General features: G+C 38.9%; 2 protein-coding genes and 1 non-coding gene across 4 annotated transcripts in view; 1 reads left to right on the top strand and 2 right to left on the bottom strand.

Annotated features, from left to right (window-relative positions):
• LOC138633587 (collagen alpha-2(IX) chain) overlaps window positions 1-15,584 on the bottom strand; it is a 24,002-nt gene extending 8,418 nt beyond the window's left edge. The window contains exons 1-15 of one of the 2 annotated variants that reach the window (XM_069719924.1): window positions 15,504-15,584; window positions 13,664-13,952; window positions 10,345-10,429; window positions 9,545-9,613; window positions 9,242-9,414; window positions 8,788-8,904; window positions 8,039-8,092; window positions 7,880-7,933; window positions 7,232-7,285; window positions 6,934-6,987; window positions 6,503-6,556; window positions 5,027-5,080; window positions 4,789-4,842; window positions 2,928-2,981; window positions 2,400-2,444 (exon numbers count right to left, since the gene is read on the bottom strand). In XM_069719924.1, coding sequence (XP_069576025.1) covers window positions 2,400-2,444; window positions 2,928-2,981; window positions 4,789-4,842; window positions 5,027-5,080; window positions 6,503-6,556; window positions 6,934-6,987; window positions 7,232-7,285; window positions 7,880-7,933; window positions 8,039-8,092; window positions 8,788-8,904; window positions 9,242-9,414; window positions 9,545-9,613; window positions 10,345-10,429; window positions 13,664-13,684 — 942 coding nt within the window. In that variant the 5' untranslated portion in view covers window positions 13,685-13,952; window positions 15,504-15,584. The remainder of the gene's footprint in view (window positions 1-2,399; window positions 2,445-2,927; window positions 2,982-4,788; window positions 4,843-5,026; window positions 5,081-6,502; window positions 6,557-6,933; window positions 6,988-7,231; window positions 7,286-7,879; window positions 7,934-8,038; window positions 8,093-8,787; window positions 8,905-9,241; window positions 9,415-9,544; window positions 9,614-10,344; window positions 10,430-13,663; window positions 13,953-15,503) is intronic. The other variant, XM_069719925.1, reaches the window with a different exon arrangement.
• trnap-cgg (transfer RNA proline (anticodon CGG)) lies at window positions 9,686-9,757 on the top strand. Its single transcript has one exon. It is a non-coding gene; the product is annotated as a tRNA-Pro (tRNA).
• snrnp48 (small nuclear ribonucleoprotein 48 (U11/U12)) lies at window positions 15,279-20,862 on the bottom strand. Its single transcript, XM_069719928.1, has 9 exons — window positions 20,560-20,862; window positions 19,365-19,478; window positions 19,048-19,108; window positions 18,551-18,631; window positions 16,870-17,043; window positions 16,481-16,602; window positions 16,154-16,257; window positions 15,889-16,014; window positions 15,279-15,662 (listed from the first exon to the last, which is right to left on the bottom strand). The coding sequence occupies exons 1-9, from the start codon at window positions 20,704-20,706 to the stop codon at window positions 15,575-15,577; spliced, it is 1,017 nt and encodes a 338-aa protein (XP_069576029.1). The 5' UTR covers window positions 20,707-20,862; the 3' UTR covers window positions 15,279-15,574.

The raw sequence follows: 20,862 nt of genomic DNA, 5'->3' as shown, positions 1-20,862 counted from the left end.
TCTGAAATGTGATTCACTGGACTTTTTTTTAGCCTCAAACTTGGCTGTGCTTTGACCTCACCAGCAAATTTAATCTTATATTGAGTATATTTGATATTATGAGAAAGAGAACTTTACATTACTGATAACTAGAAAAGCTTAAATATAATACACTTAAGTTTAAGGCTAATTTCCAATGTACTAACAAACAAAACAAAACAGTACAATAAAACAACTCCGATTCAAACATCTTTCAAATAAATCATTGAAAATTACAATGAAAATTATTACTTATATCCAGGCTGGTAAGGTCACAGTTCCCAAAAGCTATAATTGGATCTTCTTTTAAATTGTTTTCGTTGTAAGTAGGACAAAAACTTATTTACCTTGCTTGAATAAAACCCTTAAAAAAAACAAGCGTTCAAGTTGATGGTGTTAAATCCTGTCAATCAAAAGTCAAGCGTAAATTCACAGGACATGACTTTCCTGTAACCCCCTGAAAGTAGTCTTTGAGATATTTATAAATATTGTGTTTTTCCAATCTCAAGGACGCGTCCTCAGTAGGAGGGAGTACTTCTGAGTCCTTCAGGGACTTGTTATCAGTCAGAAAACACGAAATGGAACAACCTAGCGAGTGGGAGTTCTTCTTCTTCTTCGATTAAACAGGTAATTGCAAACAGGCGGAGCATTTTCGCCTCGATATCGCGGTAAATATTATGATTTGTTGCTGGCACTGGATGAAATGTCAATGTGTCAATGAAATGTTAATGCCTCAGCCTTTAAATGGCTTTCGTTTGTCCAACCCAGAGGTGCATCACCTGTGGTGATGACCCCCTGTCAGAAGAGCATCATATCTGTTTATCATACTTCATTATCACTCTGGTAACAGCGTGGACCAGTTGAACAGGTGACCGGAGTAACGTGTTCGTAATAAAATTTACAGAAAACGTATGCAAAATAGTGCAGGTTTACATCTCCTCTACTCACTTTTACTTTTATTTACTTGCATGAGGAAAAACCAATTCGTGTCCACTTTACGAGCACTGCACCTACAGTATACATTTAGAATAATAACATAAACGTGTAAAAATATTTGGTAAAAGTTCTTGCGAACAAGTTTGAAAAAGTCCAGTGACTGTATTTCTCTTTATGCCTCAAAGACTTCAAAGCAACAGATATGGGAATCCATGTGATTTAGTCTGCCGGATGACATGTCATAAGCACCGTCGAGACAGTATGGTGCCATGAATGAAATCAACATGGGGATTATAATTTAGGTGAGCATTCTTTCAGTTTCTCCCACTCCAATGGAAATGATCTGACTGTGGCAGTGAAGAAAGAAAAAGTAAAACTATGAAAACGAAACCTTGCAGAAATTTGGGTATTTGTGCCCATTTGAATTGAAAGTGTCAGTGAAAAATAATTTCAAAAGTTCAAACATCTACAAGAGGCAGACATGAAAGGCAGAAAATTCTTGTCCTCATTCTAAACTCATTCTTTCCTTCTGGGGAAAATTATTTAACAGAGTTTGCACCCGCACCGAGTCACTGACTGACTCAGAAAAAAACCCCAAATTCCTGTTTGTAAACATCACATTGAGTCATATGGTGCAGAAGGTCAGATGAAGTCAGAAGAGATGAAGTCAGATAGATAGATAGATAGATAGATAGATAGATAGATAGATAGATAGATAGATAGATAGATAGATAGATAGATAGATAGATAGATAGATAGATAGATAGATAGATAGATAGATAGATAGATAGATAGATAGATAGATAGATAGATAGATAGATAGATAGATAGATAGATAGATAGATAGATAGATAGATAGATAGATAGATAGATAGATAGATAGATAGATAGATAGATACTTAGATACTTTATTAATCCCCAAGGGGAAATTTTTAATGAACGTTGTCCTTGTGACTCTGTTTCATGATCATCTGATATAAAAAGCTTGTTTTGTTGGGATCATACATTTTTGACCTTATACAAAACAAATATTGTCATGTAGTTTTTTATGATGTCAACAGTGAACAAAATGACTACTACTGGATGGTAATATCCAGACATGGATGATTTTGCTAGAAAGAAGATAAATAACTGAAAGTAGCGTTAGCGCCACCTGAAGACTGCAATGTTCATATACATTTATGTATGTGGTCTGTAGGTTACAAGTATGTCACCAAACAGATTTAATTTTCCTGATTTACTGGACACATTTGTGGATAACTAAATAGGAAAAAAGTATCCAGTAATCCACAGAGAAATATTTGTTTGACTTCTTAAATTGATGAAATCGTGACTCCAGGCTGTTATACTCCAGGCTGGTATGTAAATTAGGAATAATTTTGCAGAAATATCAGTAAACAGTAAAATGAAAATGCAGGCGTTTGAATCAAGTGTGTCTTTGGTACCTTTGGTCCACTTGCTCCGATGCCCCCTGGCTGTCCTGGATAACCCTGAGGAGGACAAACAGAAAATATTTGTCTCAGATTATCATAAAAAGATCTTTGTACAATGAAGAACAAATTATTTCAGTGTTGTTGTTTGTTATGTGAAAAGTTTTTGTGTTTTCTGAAATGTTTTTGTGTTCTGTGAAAGTTTTTGTGTTTGACCCTCAGGGCCACCGTAGAGTCAAAGATATAATGCCATTGCAATCTCAGCATCAAAGTTGAGAAAGTCCGACATGAAATAAATCAAAGTTATAGCTCTGCTGGCGAGCTTACAGACTGCAGCCTTTTTCATCAGCATCTTACCGGTTAATTTGATTTTAATAATGTTTTAAAATTATAAGTCATGTTAGCATCCAAACTGTCAGATGATTTTACATGTCCAGATAGAAAAGAGTATGGAAGATCAAAATTCAAATCAAATGTGAAAGCTCCTTCACAGAGTAAAAGCTCGGGGATTGAGATGATCTAAGTGACCGTGATGACTCTTACAGTGTAGCCTCCCTCGCCGACATCACCGGGAAACCCAGGTCCTCCTATCTGACCCTGTGGGATGAAAACAACACAGTTCGAGAGACCAACTTAGCTGTAACACCCATCGACCTCTGCTGGTCAGAAATGATGTAACAGCAAAACCATATACAGTGGGTACGGAAAGTATTCAGACCCCTTTAAATTTTTCACTCTTTGTTTCATTGCAGCCATTTGCTAAAATCAAAAAAGTTCATTTTATTTCTCATTAATGTACACTCAGCACCCCATCTTGACAGAAAAAAACTGAAATGTAGAAATTTGTGCAAATTTATTAAAAAAGAAAAACTGAAATATCACATGGTCATAAGTATTCAGACCCTTTGCTCAGTATTGAGTAGAAGCACCCTTTTGAGCTCGTACAGCCATGAGTCTTCTTGGGAATGATGCAACAAGCTTTCCACATCTGGATTTGAGGATCCTCTGCCATTCTTCCTTGCAGATCCTCTCCGGTTCCGTCAGGTTGGATGGTGAACGTTGGTGGACAGCCATTTTCAGGTCTCTCCAGAGATGCTCAATTGGGTTTAGGTCAGGGCTCTGGCTGGGCCGGTCAAGAATGGTCACAGAGTTGCTCCGAAGCCACTCCTTTGTTATTTTAGCTGTGTGCTTAGGGTCATTGTCTTGTTGGAAGGTGAACCTTCGGCCCAGTCTGAGGTCCAGAGCACTCTGGAAGAGGTTTTCTTCCAGGATATCTCTGTACTTGGCCGCATTCATCCTTCCTTCAATTGCAACCGGTCGTCCTGTCCCCGCAGCTGAAAAACACCCCCATAGCATGATGCTGCCACCACCATGTTTCACTGTTGGGATTGTATTGGGCAGGTGATGAGCAGTGCCTGGTTTTCTCCACACATACCGCTTAGAATTAACGCCAAAAAGTTCAATCTTGGTCTCATCAGACCAGAGAATCTTATTTCTCATAGTCTGGAGTCCTTCATGTGTTTTTTGGCAAACTCTATGCGGGCTTTCATATGTCTTGCACTGAGGAGAGGCTTCCGTCGGGCCACTCTGCCATAAAGCCCCGACTGGTGGAGGGCTGCAGTGATAGTTGACTTTGTGGAACTTTCTCCCATCTCCCTACTGCATCTCTGGAGCTCAGCCACAGTGATCTTTGGGTTCTTCTTTACCTCTCTCACCAAGGCTCTTCTCCCACGATTGCTCAGTTTGGCTGGACGGCCAGGTCTAGGAAGAGTTCTGGTCGTCCCAAACTTCTTCCATTTAAGGATTATGGAGGCCACTGTGCTCTTAGGAACCTTGAGTGCTGCAGAAATTATTTTGTAACCTTGGCCAGATCTGTGCCTTGCCACAATTCTGTCTCTGAGCTCCTTGGACAGTTCCTTCGACCTCATGATTCTCATTTGCGCTGACATACACTGTGAGCTGTAAGGTCTTATATAGACAGGTGTGTGCCTTTCCTAATCAAGTCCAATCATTTTAATTAAACACAGCTGGACTCCAATGAAGGAGTAGAACCATCTCAAGGAGGATCAGAAGAAATGGACAGCATGTGAGTTAAATATGAGTGTCACAGCAAAGGGTCTGAATACTTATGACCATGTGATATTTCAGTTTTTCTTTTTTAATAAATTTGCACAAATTTCTACGTTTCTGTTTTTTTCTGTCAAGATGGGGTGCTGAGTGTACATTAATGAGAAATAAAATGAACTTTTTTGATTTTAGCAAATGGCTGCAATGAAACAAAGAGTGAAAAATTTAAAGGGGTCTGAATACTTTCCGTACCCACTGTAATTATGCTTCATTCAGCTGTACGTCAGAGGAAACAATAATTTTCTCTTTTACAGGTGTTTCAGTTTAGTTTCTGTACCTTCAGTCCGTCCTGACCCTGAGGACCCTCTTTGCCTTTGTCACCGATAGAACCCTGAAAAAAAAAAAAGCAAAAACTAATCATTAAAAAAATTTAACTAAAGAGGGAAGTCAATGTAAATATATTAGAAACCCGACAGATTAAAAGCACTAAGTGTTGCAAGACTTGTAGAAATGTATACAAAGGTAAACGTGTTTTAATGACAGTGATGGTGCATTTAAGCGTGTTACACCTTTACCTTGATACCTTCACCTCCTTTTAGTCCTGGAGATCCAGCGTCACCACTCGGGCCCTTTTAATAATAATAAAAAAAAAACAATATTAAACAAATTGACAACAGAGATAATATTAATGTTATGATGAAAAAAGGCTGGAAGCAAAAATACTAGAACTGGCCAACATGAAATAAAAAGGAAATATTTTAGAAGTTAATAACATAAATGTGAGTTATATACAAATGCACATTTTACACTATTTAAATTATTATGCTATATATTATATTATACCTCCATTTGAAATGTAATACACAAACATTTACACGCAATAGAAATAATGGGTTGTGTTGGTGATCATGAGAAAAAGTCAATTTAAAGCCCCGAAGTAAATCGACATAGAATTCAAAAATGTGATTATGAAAAGATCTTAAACAAATCTGTAATTGCAGTTTAATCCTAATTTGGGGTTCACGTTGTTTAACTGTTACAGCAGCTGCTGGCTGGTTAACCCCCTAATTTCACCTCCAGCGTATTTTACGATGTCGCTGCACCATTTGTTTGTTGATAATAAGATAGAGGTGCCAACGTAGCAAGTAATTGCCAGAACGTTAGGGGATTTCTACACTGGAGCAATATGTCAACCTACAGTTGTTAGACTCCCGCAACCTCCTTTCAGGGCAGCAGGTGGTTTCTAACAGTTGTCGCTCTGTCCTTCACCTGCATTTGCCAGTAGTTATTTATTCAACGAGAAACATTGAGAATTTTGGACATTTTGTGAACACAGAAGCTGAGAAGCCAAGCGCTAGCGTGATTTTATATCTTCTTTCCACGAGAAGTCTGCTTAAACAACTTTCGAACGTTTTTTTATTATTATTATTATTACATTTTATTAAACTAATGCATTACATCAGGGTTTGCAAATATAATTATTATGACTCTACTCAGCCTTGGTAACTAACACCTGGTTTCATTTTTTATTCTCAAAAAACAGCTTGTTCTGAATTGGTTTCCCGAGAAGTTGTATTCAGGATTCAGATGGTGCCGTGTATTGACAATCAAACGCTCTATTATGAAAATAACAATGAGATTTTCAAAGTGGTCAGAGGCACAATTCACAGCTACATTATTAACACTTTAAACTCAAATCCACCACTGCATTTTCTCTCTAATGCACTCTTAGTTTCATTCATTTAACTTCAAAGAGCAATAAGAGCCATTATCTTTAGTTTTTGTGCAAAAGGAAGCTCTTTCTCCCGCCTCCATGTACACTAAATAATGTGTCTTATAACAAGAACATTTTGGTCAAACTCAAGAGCTTCAGTTCTCAGTATAGATCTTCAACACAATAAGAGATGTTGGCTTTTCAATGGATTCGCTTTATGAAATGAAACAGGTGCCCGAATAGTTTTCTGCTAACTCAGCAATATTAAAGATACATTTCAGTGCAGATGTTAAACTTTCCACTACAGGGCGGCTGAGAGGTCGCTGTGTTTCCTTACAGTCTCACCGGGAGCTCCGACTCCCCCGCGGGGTCCCTCCATACCGATGTCACCCTGTCGACAGGTAGAGACGCCACATTTGTTAAAACAAAAACGGTCACTGGAGACGCTCACAATGCTGGAAAACTGACGGGTTAAACGGATGAAGAGGAAAATAATGCAATATCTAAACATAGATCTAATTCACTGTAATCGGTGGAAGGGAAACACATTGCTGACTGTAGTCACTGAGAGCAGTTCACCAAGCAGGCAGGTAAAGACGAGTCCAACAGGTCAACACAGCGAACATTAGATAGAAGCCGTTTTTGTGGTTGTAAAAGGAAAATAAAATTGCATATTAGGCTTAAAACAAGCGAGTCTGTATTTTGAGACACTCTAATAGCGCCCGTTGGTGTGTTAGTTCATTTATTAGTGTGTGTCAGTGTGTTTACCTTCAGACCCAGCTCTCCAGGCTCGCCCAGGAATCCTTGAAGTCCAGTTTCCCCCTGGCACATTCAATGAATAAGTTATTTAGTTTACTCGGGTTTTAGAGGTCCTCATAGATACAGTTAGTGCTTTATTAACCTTATCAGTATATTTTTAATAATTGAAACTTACATTTTTACAAACAGTAATATACTGTGTTTTCACGAGTGAAATGTTTTTGACTCTGCACTTATACTTTTTAAAATTAAAACACATGTAAGCACTGCCAATGATCGTCACTGTGGTCTGGACTGGTTCACTCACCATCCCTCCAGAGAAACCAGAAGCTCCTTCTTCTCCTTCAAGTCCAACACTTCCCTGCAAGAGGAGGTCAAAGGTCAAAACTAAAGATAACCAAAACAAAAATCTGTCAACTTGATACGCAGCAAGCAACAATATCTGAACAATACAGTAAAATATTGAATATTTAATAATAAAAAAAATACAAATAAATTATATAAACTCAATCCATCTTAAACTAGTTATTGTTGGGTCCATTTCAAACATGGAAAATAATACTAAAACTACACAAAAACACTTTTATCATTCTATTATTTTGTTATTTTCAGACCGAAGTCTGTTTGTAATTTATTATTGTTTACGAAATTCCTGATTTTCTTTTATGTGCCTCTTCCTTTTACTTTCACTTCTTTGATTTGTTTTTGTGGTTTTTTTTTTTTTTTTTACGCATTTGTGGTTTCATTTTCACTTCAGTTCTGTTTTTAGTTCTACTTTTAGTTTCATTTTAATGTTTACTTTAACAATATTGTTATGTTTACTATAAAAATATTGTTATAGTAAATATAAACTGCCACGACACTTGCCCAGTGTCCTGGAAGTTACATTTATCAGCATCACCTTGAATGCCCGAGAGTGTGAAGCGTTAGTTATGCATTGACATAATTTACTCACCACTGGTCCGGGGTCTCCCTGTCTTCCCTGAACACCTTTGGTTCCTCCATAACCCTAAAACAAAACACACACACACACAATCAGTTTTACACGCAGCTGCTGTTACTTCATTTTTCTCGTTATAAATAAACATGTAGTAACATTGTTTTAGACTCTCACCTCTCTGCCTTGAGTTCCTGGCTCGCCGGTTTTACCCTGCAGGCCTCTGGATCCCTGACAGGGAGAGAAAAATAATCCGGTCAGGGAAAAGATGAACTGCAAATCAATAGAAACCTGTAGTATTTATTAGTCAAGTCCTGGAGTTTACATACAGACAACCTATTCCTGCGTTTGTGCAAACTGTGGAGTCAAAATGTGTATTTTTTTTTTTTTTTACATGAGCTTTAGACTCAAACCTCCTCAGATACAAGCAGATGAAGATCTGCAATAACCTCATTTGATGTTGAGAAACATGACAAATAATCTGAAATACATTAACATGCTTAATGCGCACACGTTGGCAACAGTCCATGAGGGTTATTTAAGTGATGTTTATTCCTTATATGAATTGCAAAGAATCTCTTATATGTCGTTTTGTTTACCGGAGTTGTTTAATAGGCGTCATCCACGAGGCTTCATCTATCTCTATTTCAGGATGAATGGGATGTTCAGTCATTAACAATAAACAAAGCTCTCCGATATACAAGTTTTGTTGGTGACTTACAATTTTCCCAGATGTTACCGATAAGGATGCTCTCTGTCAAGATGGCTGATAAATACTTTTTTTCTAAATCAACTTCTTTATTTCTATGATAAGTAATATTCTCTCATTTTTTTCGAAGCAGAATGTCCTTCGTGTCCTTTTTAAAGACTGTCAGTGAGACAGCAGCTCAATAAAATGACAGTGATGTGACGTAATGAGTTGGTACCTTCGGTCCTGCGAATCCAGCGAATCCGGGCTCACCGGGTTCACAGTCACACTCTGTCGGCCGCTCCTCCCCGAGCCCTGCATCGCTGCCCGACTCATCCGAGGTGTCATACGGCACCTGACAACACAATATTATCACTTATTATTAAACCATGGCAAACATAAAAATGCCTGCTGAGAGCCTGATTTTTTTTTAAATTCACCCAGTTTTGTTCGAAATATAAAATGTTTCTAAAAGCAGATATGGTGGTTTTTGTAGATGTTACATTTTCATTTTTCCTCACGTTTTTTTTTTTTTTTTTTTTTTTTTAGGAAGAAATAGAAATAAAGTGTCTGTAATCTCTTGACAACTGGGCATTTATGTGTGCTGAGACTGACTTAGACTCAACTGAAACTGAATTATGTCAGAGATGCTTTAATGGCAGTAAAGACGAAAAGTCCCCCGGCTGTCCCACCTGCATGGTCTCGGTGTCCTCCTTGGCGTAGTGGGACTCGGTGGTGGTGGCGTAGGGGAAGTCGTCCTCGGTGATCATGGTGACCCGGGTGGGGGCGAGGCCGTAAGGGTCGTAGTCGCCCTCCTCGAGGATCTGGTCCTCGTCGTAGCTGTGAGTGGGCTCAGGTGGATACCCTGAGGAAATATTATTTCGACTTTCTGGTAGAGTTCACAGTTGATTGGACGAAAACAACAACAACAACAACAACAACAACAAACACAAGCTAACCAGGAAAGAACAAACAGTGATGGACACAGATCTCACCTGGTCGAGGAGAGGCCAAGTTATCACGGTGGTCGACAGCGGACGTCTCATCATAGGTGTGTTCCTCACCTGAACAGATGTACATGTGCAGAGAGAGAGAGCATGTGAGATGTGATTTCATGGGCAGCAACATGTGTAAGTGGCTCGTTGGTCTAGGGGTATGATTCTCGCTTCGGGTGCGAGAGGTCCCGGGTTCAAATCCCGGACGAGCCCTTGCTTTGAGTGCTTGAAAATGCTTTCTATGCCAAGACATAAAACATTTCTAAAGTCTGATACTGGAGGTTATCTGAGCGTGAATGACGTTGAATTGGTTCCTCTGGACTCAAAGTTTGGCGAGAGAAACATAATAAATTATTTACCGGATCAGTGCTTTGTATACACAGATTTTTGTTTAGATAATCAATGGATTTAAGGATGACAAATAAGGAACTATAAAGTTACAATGCTGACTTTCTGGTAAATGCTGCAATCTTCACCTGGCACACTGTGATGGAGATTTATCTTCTTTTTTTTTGGTTTCTCGATTAAAAAAAAAAAAAGAACAAGAATTTGAAGTTGTTAGTTGTATTCCTGGCTTTATTCATAGATTCATTTCTAAAGAGAAATTAATAGAATTAATAATTCAGAATCATCTTTTTTCTTTATCGTTGTGTGAAGCAGGAATAAACAGATATTTTATCAGCTGTGAGGCAAATAAATGCCACTAATTGAATTAATAGTTTAATTAATTAAACTGTTTAACAATTGTATTAATAGTTAACAGGAACAATCAGTTACGTTCAACTTGAGGCAGCTCTGACCTGAGTGGTATCCAGAATATTCGTCCTGGCAGAGTGAAGAGACGACACACAGCATGAACACAAGCAGCCCTGAGAGGAGCGACGCCTGTCAGGGAAAACACATTCACACAATTCATTTAATATCATTTAATATCATACTACCACTCAACACAATCTTTACAGTGTGAAAGCAGCTCGTAGTTTTTGGTACATAAGAACCAGTATCCTAACGGGTCGGTTATGTCGCTGACGGGTGGGGAGGAACCTGCCAATAAGCAATTCCTCTGAAAGAACCGAAGAATATTGATCACTGACTTAATTCAGTAAACAGTAGATAAAATAGCAAGATGAGAGAATTGAATGAATTTGACTTCAAAGGTTTAATGCGGAAACGTGGCATGTTTTATGTTGTCGATTTGTCCTGAAAGAGGCGGAGAAACGGAATGAAGCCGTTTTAACCTGAGACATAAAACTGCACAGAGAAACCACAAACAACAACAACAACAACAAAATAAATAGGAACTGGATTATAAACTTCAAACGTTTGATACAAAGAAATGACTCTTCCGATTTTTTCTGAAAATTCAAAGCATCTTAAAATTTCACACTCTGGCCACAGTTGAAAATGCATTTGATTTTTTTTTTTTTTTTTTTTTTCTCCATAAGGTTAAAAAGTCCTACAAAGGACACAGTAAAGTAACTAAACTGATGCAATCAACAGTAACTAAACACTTGTAAACCAAATTCAAGTTATAAACTAAGCAGATCACGTGTTTTGTACATTTTCAATACATTTGTGGGAGATTAAACAACCTTTTTAATTCAAAGACAGAAACAAATCTACAGTATTTCTGAGCTTGGTGAATGTAGTCTCAGTAGTGTCTGGTGTAATGAGAAAGCAAAGATTCCGCATAAATCGATTCGATCTTGCGTTTTCAGCTCGGCTCAGTTGATCATTGTCAAATGAACATTTTTACATCCCAAAAAATAAGACACAACGGCGCTCAACACTTCCTGCACTTCCACAGAGTGAACTGGTCGGCTGAGTTATCCTGCAGCGCTCAAAGGCATCTGCCTGTTCGCTGATAGGAACTAAGAGGCACCGCATCGACTTGACCACGCAACTGGGTTGTCAGCTCCTCCGTGAACTTGCTCGGGGGCCGTGGGCTCCCTCTGCTTCTCCCGGCAGAGCTCCTTGTGAAGCTCCACTGGGTGGACGTTTCACAGAGTTCTCCAGGAATTGTATTCAGTCACTGAAAAGAAAATTAAGAGGCCCACTTATTTGTAAAACTTCTCTTTAAGGGATGTCTGGCCACAAATGATTCAACAGCCTGTCTGATGATGCTGTGACAGAGTTTGAACAGTTTCAGGTGTGTTTTCCAAGACCGAGCTGACAGTCTTGGTGGTGACCGTGGTGTCGTTATGCGTGAGCATGTTGGAGTGGAGCTGGCCAGCCACTGTCCTGCAGCTCAATTACTGCTCATCTCTTCAGGTTCTCCGTGAGGTCACTAATGTCATCAATAGTGCAGCCTGCTCCATCAAACTGCTCCTCAGATGGTACCAAAACAACATAAGCACCTTTTCTGATGGACCTTCTGACCTCGAAGCAGAGCTTCTGAAATCAAGGGGGGAGGGGAGGATCGGAGGAGTGTCTAACGTAGACTACAACAAAAAGCAGATTTGTTTTCAGAGGTTTGCAGGACTCTTTGGTCTCCCTGCAGCTGCTGGGAGTCCAAAGAGTCGCTCAGATGAGACTCTGCTGGTATTTGGGTGAGAATCCAGCGGACTCTTTGTTTCTTTGTCGGGATGAAAACCGCTGAACTCTTCTCAGACTCATCCGACATTCCTGAAGCTTCACTGTAAGCCTGAACACCAAGCGAGGAAAAAGCATGTGCACTTCAGCGGAGGAAGTTGCACAGTGGACTTTGACATTTCAGATTGAGCTTTTAAGAAACTGTATTTTGGAAAATGTATGAAGGCCGCTTGTGAAAAAAAAACATATTTCAACTCTCGAAAATTCTCATGAATTGTCTACATTTCTGCCTCCCTGCTGTCGATCCCTGATGACTCTTCATTTTTGTGCAGCAAAGAGTAAACATTTTTTACATATTCAACATTTAATTGGTAAAATCTTGATCTGACATGAAGAAACTTTTCACCGTCCAACAATTTAGCCACGTTTTGCTCATGATTTGTATGATGAGTAAATAAACACTAATTATATGTTAGTTTGGGAATAAATCCTAAAGATACAGCTGTAGTGGCAATGCTTGTTGATGTGAACCAATAATCCTGACCTCCAGGACCTCTGGGGCTCTGAGGTGAGACAATTTCTACATTTCATGAGATCCATTTAATATTTTACATGTTTTCTTGAATATTTGTGGTTTGTTGCAGAAAACACGTTAAATCTTTAAAATGCAAATGCAACCCCAATTGCCATTTGGCTCATTATTACAATATGCGGACATTTCCTGTACGATCAGACTTTGTTAAAGAGAAGACGGAAATTTGGGGACAATGAAATGAAGAGACATGAATAAAAATCCGCTTTCCCATAATCCAGGGTACCAAACAAATGATCCTGAACTGTCCTCTCAGCAAAAATAACTTTCCTTAAGTATTTGAATAAATGGTTAGCACCCCAATAAATTCAAACACAAAAAGAGCTTAATATTTTTAGACAAATGTTTTTGGAGCGTTTCAGCTATGACCTACAATGTTTTTTTTTATTTTATAACAAAAGCAGGGCTTGGTGGGGAGTATAGATACAGTTGATTAATAAGCATTAGATTAATGGATTTTACAAGCTATGACACATCGCAAACGAGAAACGATACAAGCAACATCTTCCTTTTAAAGTGGAAATGAAGACCTGATATTTTTAGCTTTTAGTTTGCTATTTTGACACTTTGATGGCTTGCTTACATCCTGATAAGTGATTCAAAAACTGATCAACTGAACAGACTAAAGGCTGTAAAATGATCTCTGGCTTTGATTTTTTTTTTTTTATTTTTTACCATGAGTATCTGCTAAACGTCCATCTACTGTTTTGCTTCTTTCTTTTTTTTTTAACACAGCTAAACCTGCTCAGATTGCTTTGATCTGCAGGGTATCATACCAATATTACCTGTAAATAACCCACGTTACCTTTGCTTCATCCAAATTCCCCTCAATTCCCTTTTTTCTCTACATCACCTGCCTGTTCCAGAAAAACAAATCAATTCCCTTAAATCCCAGATAATCCAAATGAACTCAATTTAAACTCCGGGCCCCGCCGAGGAAGATAAAACGGGCCAGCCGGGCCCCCGGACCCCAAACTCAGGCCATCTCCTCTTACCTTGTTACTGGAGGCTCCCATGGTGCTGCAGAGCGAGTTCCCTCAGACCAGACCAGACCAGATCCTGCAAAGGATTCCCTCGGGATACAGATGAGGACAAAAAAAACAAAACCCTGATTCAGCTTTTCCTGAGCACTTCACCTCACAACATTATCACTCCGGTGGTTCCCACCGTCTTCTCTGTCCTCTCCGGGATCCGTCAGGTTCCCAGGCACTGATGGGATCCTCTCCGTCTTTTTTTTTCTTCTTCTCGTCCTCGATCTCCGCTTCTCAACAGGGTGAGAAATACCTGAGACAGGGTTCAGCATCAGCAGAGAAAAGACCAATACACAGAAAAAGAGAGCGACGCATGGATTTGAAGCAGACATTTCATGTTTCACCTCAAGCCTTCGTGACTGTTATGATACCACGTCTGCAGCTGTAAAGTAACTAGAAAGCACTCAAGAGTTGATTCCTCTGCCAAGACTGTAAAATTCACTGAATGCATCATTTCAACTTCTGAAATGTTTTATGAAGTTTGCATCTGGATCCAAATCTGCATCAAATCTAAAAGACATGAATTTGTCTTGGTTTTTTTTGTCATTGACAACTGAATAAAATATTGGATCTCAATTTATATATATATATATATAAAAAGCTTTCTAAACAACCAGCACCAAAACTGAACTACTCAGCTCACTTCCAAACTGATTTAAAAAGTTTCACTGAAAATGCGTTCCTGCTGTTCAGCCTTCTTTCTTCACTGAGCGACAAATTTCACATTTATATTCAAAAACATACAACACACAACACAAAAAACATTATGTTACAATTATCTTGTTTGCTAAAACATAGAAGACATTCTGAACCACGGTGTTTTATACAATCATATTCACAACACAAAATGGATTGCATAATTTGAAGTGAAAAGCTTTTAAACTGCAACAACTAATTTCAGTTCAATTTAAATGAATTGAGTCAAACTGTTTTAAATTTTAAGTTTATTGTGATGCTATTGTAACTAACCAAAACTATGAAAATCTGAAGATTTCAAATCTTCAACCTCAAAAGGAAACATATAAATGTTCAAAACAATCAAGATTCACTATTGTAGATTTTATGATGTTCTATAGCTTTTAGTTGGCAGTTCCACAAATTTCAATAATAGTTTTGGGGTTTTATTTTTATGAACTGTCCAAACAGGACATGAGCAGACTCCAACGGACCGTCGGGACTGCAGAGAAAATCACCGTTGCCGACCTGCCCTCCATTCAGGACTTCTACACATCCAGAGTCGGGGAAACCATCGCACCCTGGACACCCCGTTTCCGCTCCTCCCCTCTAGGAGGCGCTACAGAGTACATGTATATACCTGGCCAATAAAGCTGATTCTGATTCAGATGTGGCATTAAAATGATAAGATGAACATGTGACGTCGCGTATTTTTGTCAAACTGATCAGAGACCCACTTCCCATGGTTTTGCGAAAGACTGCGCTAATCTTGTATAAAGACTCGCGCAGCAAAAATTTGCACCGAAACATGACCTTTGACCCCGTGGTGAAAGTGTGCCAGTTATGACACTCCTGTCAAACATTCCAAATTGATTTTAGTTTTAAAAAAATTTTTTTTAATTTATAAAATCCCTGAAAGCAAATCAGGTATTGTCAGACTTTGTCAGAATTCAAGGTTAGCAACCAATTAATCTGTAAAACCCCGAAATGAAGAAACAAACTGAAAATTATATTTAAAAAATAAAAATAAAAAAAAAAGGGGTCAAAATGTTAATGCTTTTTGTTCCAAAAACTTTATTATAGCTATCTTTCCAAAATCTCAGTTTGTAAACTTAAAATGTTATGACACCTGTCATCTTTGGAGCAGTTAAGGTCACGATGAACGATGATCTCGTCCGAGATGTTGCCGACTCAGCCCTCTCACTTCTCCTTCACCCTCTCCTCCTTCTTCTTTTTCTTTTTCTTCCGGTCGTGGTGGTGGTGGTGGTCATCTGGGGAACGGGAATCCCTGGCGAGGATCCAAACACCCAAAATGATCTCCAACATCCACATACATTTTGAAAAACAGCACATCAGTGAATAAAATTCGACAAGCAATTGTTGCAATCTGGTTGTTTCTGTAACTGCTCTGTGATGTACGAGAAACATTTACATTTTTAACAATAACTTGTAACTTCTCATCAACAGTAAATTGCAGCTGTAAAAGATCAACTTAATACTCGGTCCTCTCCCACCTCTCCTTCTTTTTCTTCTTCTTCTTCTTGTTCTCGCCGTCGTCGCTTCGTTCACGGCTGCGATGGCGCTTGTTGTGAGAGTGGCGCGACTCGGAGGACGCCGACCGTCTTTCATCCAATCGACGCCTGACGGACCAAACAAAAAAAACAACAACAACAAAAAAAAAAACCATCCGTCTTTAGCCCATCAACTCCTCTAATCCGGTGCTCATGTCGTTCGCTGTGCCGAAATGTTTTAAATCAACAAAAGTAAATAAAAGTGCACCTGTGGGAGGAGTGTTCGGATCGAGCCGCCTCCTCCTCGTTCTCTTCGTCTCTCCACTGTCTGGAAAGCTCCTCTGAATGGACGTTGATCACCTCTCTGATCACCTGCAGATTGATCACAGTGATGCCACATTATTAACTTTGATCTAAAGATCTAAAGTTAAGTCAGTAAGTATATTTACTGAGGAGCCCACGCACCGGGATCAGCATCACATATTCAGCTACACATAAGAACACCAGTGCTTATTTGACCGCAAATTCCAATGAGCCAAGTTGAACGTTATTGAAATAAAGGAAATGATTCAAGTCAGCACAACAAATGATGTACCTCCGTGTAGGATTTCTTGGTGATGTGAACGTTCTTGGCTCGGTAGGACTGCCGCCGCCTCTTGTAGTCTCTCATCTCTGCCATCAGCTCCAGGTGAGTCTTCGGTTCATTTTGTTCTTCATCTGCACACAAACACGCACAATTTGCCAAAGGACTGTACCGAATCACCAGAATAAGAGCAATGGGGGTTTTTTTCGGGATTTTTTTTTCTATCAAAAAGCAAATCACAAACCATTTTTTATAAGTGAAACGAATGTACAAGTAACTAACACGGGGATTTTATTCGCAGAATTGTTCCTCTACTATCGAGTCGACTATAAAAAGTCAGTTTTTCATGTAACATTGATGTCATCGTTTGAGAGCGGTTCACCACATTGAGAGATTCTTACTCTTCTGGAGTTTGGACACCAAATCCACGTAGAGGTCGTCGTTGCTGGAGGACGCCGCTTCCCTCTGTTGGCTGACCACATGATCGTACAGAGCCAATCGGTCGGCGACAGTGAGGTCACACACGGCTCGCTTGTAGTTCTGAGGTACGTCGACAGGTTGGCCGGAGTACTGACCTGATGGAGGACCACAGATGTTTTACACACCGAGAAATGACTGAGGGAGAATATGTACACTAATGAGCATGTCACATTTCTCATTTATCTAAATAATTACACATCTAACAATTTCAGCAGAGCGTAATACAATTGTCTGCAAGCTCCACAACAAGGAAACCTCAAAAAGAGTATATTTTCACTCGAGTCTGCCTTATAAAGCAGCTCCTTAATTCAAACAAAATTAGATTTTAACTTCGTATTTAAAAATAAAAAAGGTTTAGTTTGTTGTTACACCATTTTATTTTGTGACAACCTAAACTGAAGCCGAGAAATGACCGACTCGGCACGCAAACAAAAACAATACAGTTAAAACTAAACAGGTAAATCACAATGAACAATAATAATTCATGAATAAAGTCATAGAAAACAACTGGCAGATTTGCTTCGTTTGTGTGCTGTGAATAATGACAGACGTGTTGTTGGATGCCATATTTCGAGACTACATGATTATTTGTTTGCGTCATTCGGTTGAGGTATTATTGGGTTGACATCATGTCGTCTGAACCTGTCATAACCAAGCAAAGTGAATCAACACAGACATAGAAAGTAACTTAAAGTCAGCTCTATGATTTTACTCATGCGTCAGACACTATCTAGCAGGTCTGTCCCACAGAAGACAAATGATCTAATAAAGACACTAAACAGATTTTTGTTATTTTGTGAATTAACTCATTTGTTTTTAAGTGAACACACTGCTGCTCGGTTTCTAAGCTTCTTTTCTAACTCAGCTGCTCCTCTTATCTGCAGTGGAATCCGTTTCCTCCTTCATGATCAGTATCAGTCTAATGAGGGGAAATCAGTGATCATGGCTTTAAACCGAAAGAGAAAATGACATTAATATTTTGAACAATCAATGTTAATCTACCTGACAAATCTGAATGTGTGGACCGGACTTTCCCCAACACGTAATGGGAAAAGTGTGTGTGTGTGTGTGTGTGTGTGTGTGTGTGTGTGTGTGTGTGCGTGCGTGTGTGTGTTCGGACATGTGAAAATGCGAGAGCCCCGCAGCCCAGCCCTGTGGTTTGAAAGGATATCATGTTAAAGGATACTGCACGTAATCAGGCAAGCCTGAACCAGAGCAGCAGAACTGTCTAGAGCCCATCTCCTTTCTAATACTCACCCCTGTCGCTGCAAACAGAGCACACAACACACCGATTACACGCGTCAGCAGAAAAATGACATGAAAATAAAAGTGACAACCCCCAAATGAAAGAAATGCTTTTAAAATGTAAACGCTTCTCTTTCACCAAGATACATTTCTGAGGATAAAGGAGGTGGAAGCTACAAATTAGTGAGTGTAACGCACTAGTGACATCTAGTGGTGGTAACTGCGTCTGGAGTGTAAAACTTGAACCTCTAAATTGTGAAATTTATACTGTGCGCTTGGTTCAGTGTGATAAACAAGACCACACTGGTGAAAACAGTAATAATTTTTTTTTTTTTTTTTTAAAACACGAGCCGACACCTTGCCAGAAGACTCCTTCCATCCTCATCAGCGGCGCAGCAGATCGCGCCTGCAGAATCACCTGGTGCTGAGTGGATTTGTCTGCAAGAAGTAAATGACATTAGAGCAACTGAAAAAAAAAAAATCGACCAGCTGTTTCCCTGATAAGAATTTATGTGGCTTCAGACAGGCTTTTCCTTTTAACCACAAATCTCCACGAGCATTTCATCAGGCGCTCAAGATGGAAAACTTGTAAATAGAAATAAATATTTGGATGGTATTTTCAGTCGAATGGATACATTTCTCTAAAGATTTTTATTAAACAAAACCAAACACCTTCTTTTAGGAAAACCTCGAACAAAATCTAAAAGAAAAGAGAAAACATCTGACCTTGACCGGTTAAACTTTGACTCTAATTTCCCCTCGGGGATTACTAAAGTGTATAAAATCAAAATAAAATAATAAAGGACATAAAGGACGTGGTGATAAAACAGTAAAAGTTATCAATACTGACTCACCCATTATAAAGCTTCTGACACTGGTGTTCTCGTAACACACAGAAGGGTCGCACATCGCCGCCTGCAAAATAGTTATAAAACTTTACAGCTCTCTTAAAGATTACGTGTTCAAACACTGGAGTTCACGGTGTTTACAGGAGTAGGCTGTCGCATAATGGCGAAAAGCTTTTGCAGTTGGCGGTCTTGTTATTGTTTAGCCGTCATTCGCGCAGGTGTTACTGGCACAGCCGCAGCAATTCTACTGTAAACGTCTAATGTGCATTCATCTGAAATATTACTGCTTTGTCTTCAAATTCGACTGCAGCCACGTGTGCTACCTGCTCCTCAGCTGAGTAGCCCATCCTCTGGAGCCTGCAGGAGGCCTTGTGTTTCTCCATACTCCTGACAGGGACTCTGTGGCTGGGGTCATAGGGACACTGCTCCATTGGTTCCTGAGAAAACACACACACACACACACACACACACACACACACACACACACACACACACACACACACACACAATAATCAGATGAGCATTAACTTCTTGGTTTCCTATAAGGAGGCACACACCTACAAAACATCTACCTTCAAGTAATAATGCTCAATTTTAGTTGAAACTGTTTTAAAAAAATAAATAAATAAACAAATGTCGACTGAACTTTGTGGTCATTTTAGAGGCTGAAGTTAAATTAAACCGCCACATTAATAAACCGCATCACAAAGATAACTATTGGATTTAACTAAGACCTCTCTAAAATGGGTCCAGATGGAAACTGAACAGTACAACTTTCAGTCCTAAATAATCTGTCCACTGAATGTATGTGTAGCGTGTGATATTTAAGTCTTTTGAAACTTCAACGCTTGACAAGAATTGCCTGGAAGACAATATGTGTGTTAGTCAACTTGTGCGATAAAGGTTTTATATTAACACACGAGTCCAACACATTTTTACATCAATGTGTACTTGAAACAACATTCCCATTTTTTTTTTTTTTTTGATCAAAAGAAATATTAGACCAAAATCTTTAGGTGGGGCTAAACCTTTGAGAATACACTGCAGCCATGCAACAAAAAAAGTTTAAATGCACATTATTATGTACGATTAAAAATGATCATTAATTAGAAATGAGCAAAGCAGTCGGAAAAAACACGTTCAATAACTAAGTAAACATTATAACCTGCAAGCAGTAAGAAGTGAATTGCATAGAAGCATAAATTTAACCTTTAAGAAGTAGGGGAAAAAAATTATGAGGTAATGTAGTAGAATTTTTTTTTAGTTTTTTTTAGTTTTTTGATAATATAAATTATACTGTAATAAAATTCCAAAGTTAAATGAGTTTTCAGATCAAAGAGGAAGATTAGTGACGTCATTGTTTCGATAGCAACTGGACCTTTAATTTACTGGAACAATTGGATGTAATAATGATCTTTAGCTACGATAAAAAAAAATAATAATAAAATAATAAAAAAAAAAAACAAGATAACGTTATTTGTATCGCGAGCCAAACAAACATGAGCTACGGTGACCTACCCGGTTGCAGCCTTTGTAGTCCGGCGACCATCCTAGCTTTTCAAATATGTCGTGTAGCTGCTTTTTGTAGTTTTCAGTACATTCTGTCAACTCCCGAAGACGGTCCAGTCGTTCCTGGAGAGTTTGTGACTGTAACGAATCCGACATTTTTGCTATTTTTTTTTTAATTTATCAGATCCAAATCACCGCGCTTGCTTCCTCGAAAACATCAGCGTTTCCTTTTCGCTGCAGGATGTCGCAATCTCCGCGGAGTGATGACGTCACTGAAGCGATGCATTCTGGTAGTTGCAGTCAACTATTATA

The sequence above is a fragment of the Brachyistius frenatus genome, unplaced genomic scaffold, assembly GCF_029030835.1.
Source record: "Brachyistius frenatus isolate BFR_SWC_R1_liver_20210118 unplaced genomic scaffold, ASM2903083v1 Contig_227, whole genome shotgun sequence".
Lineage (NCBI taxonomy): Eukaryota > Metazoa > Chordata > Actinopteri > Embiotocidae > Brachyistius > Brachyistius frenatus.
This window is presented reverse-complemented; position numbering and strand designations above follow the sequence as displayed.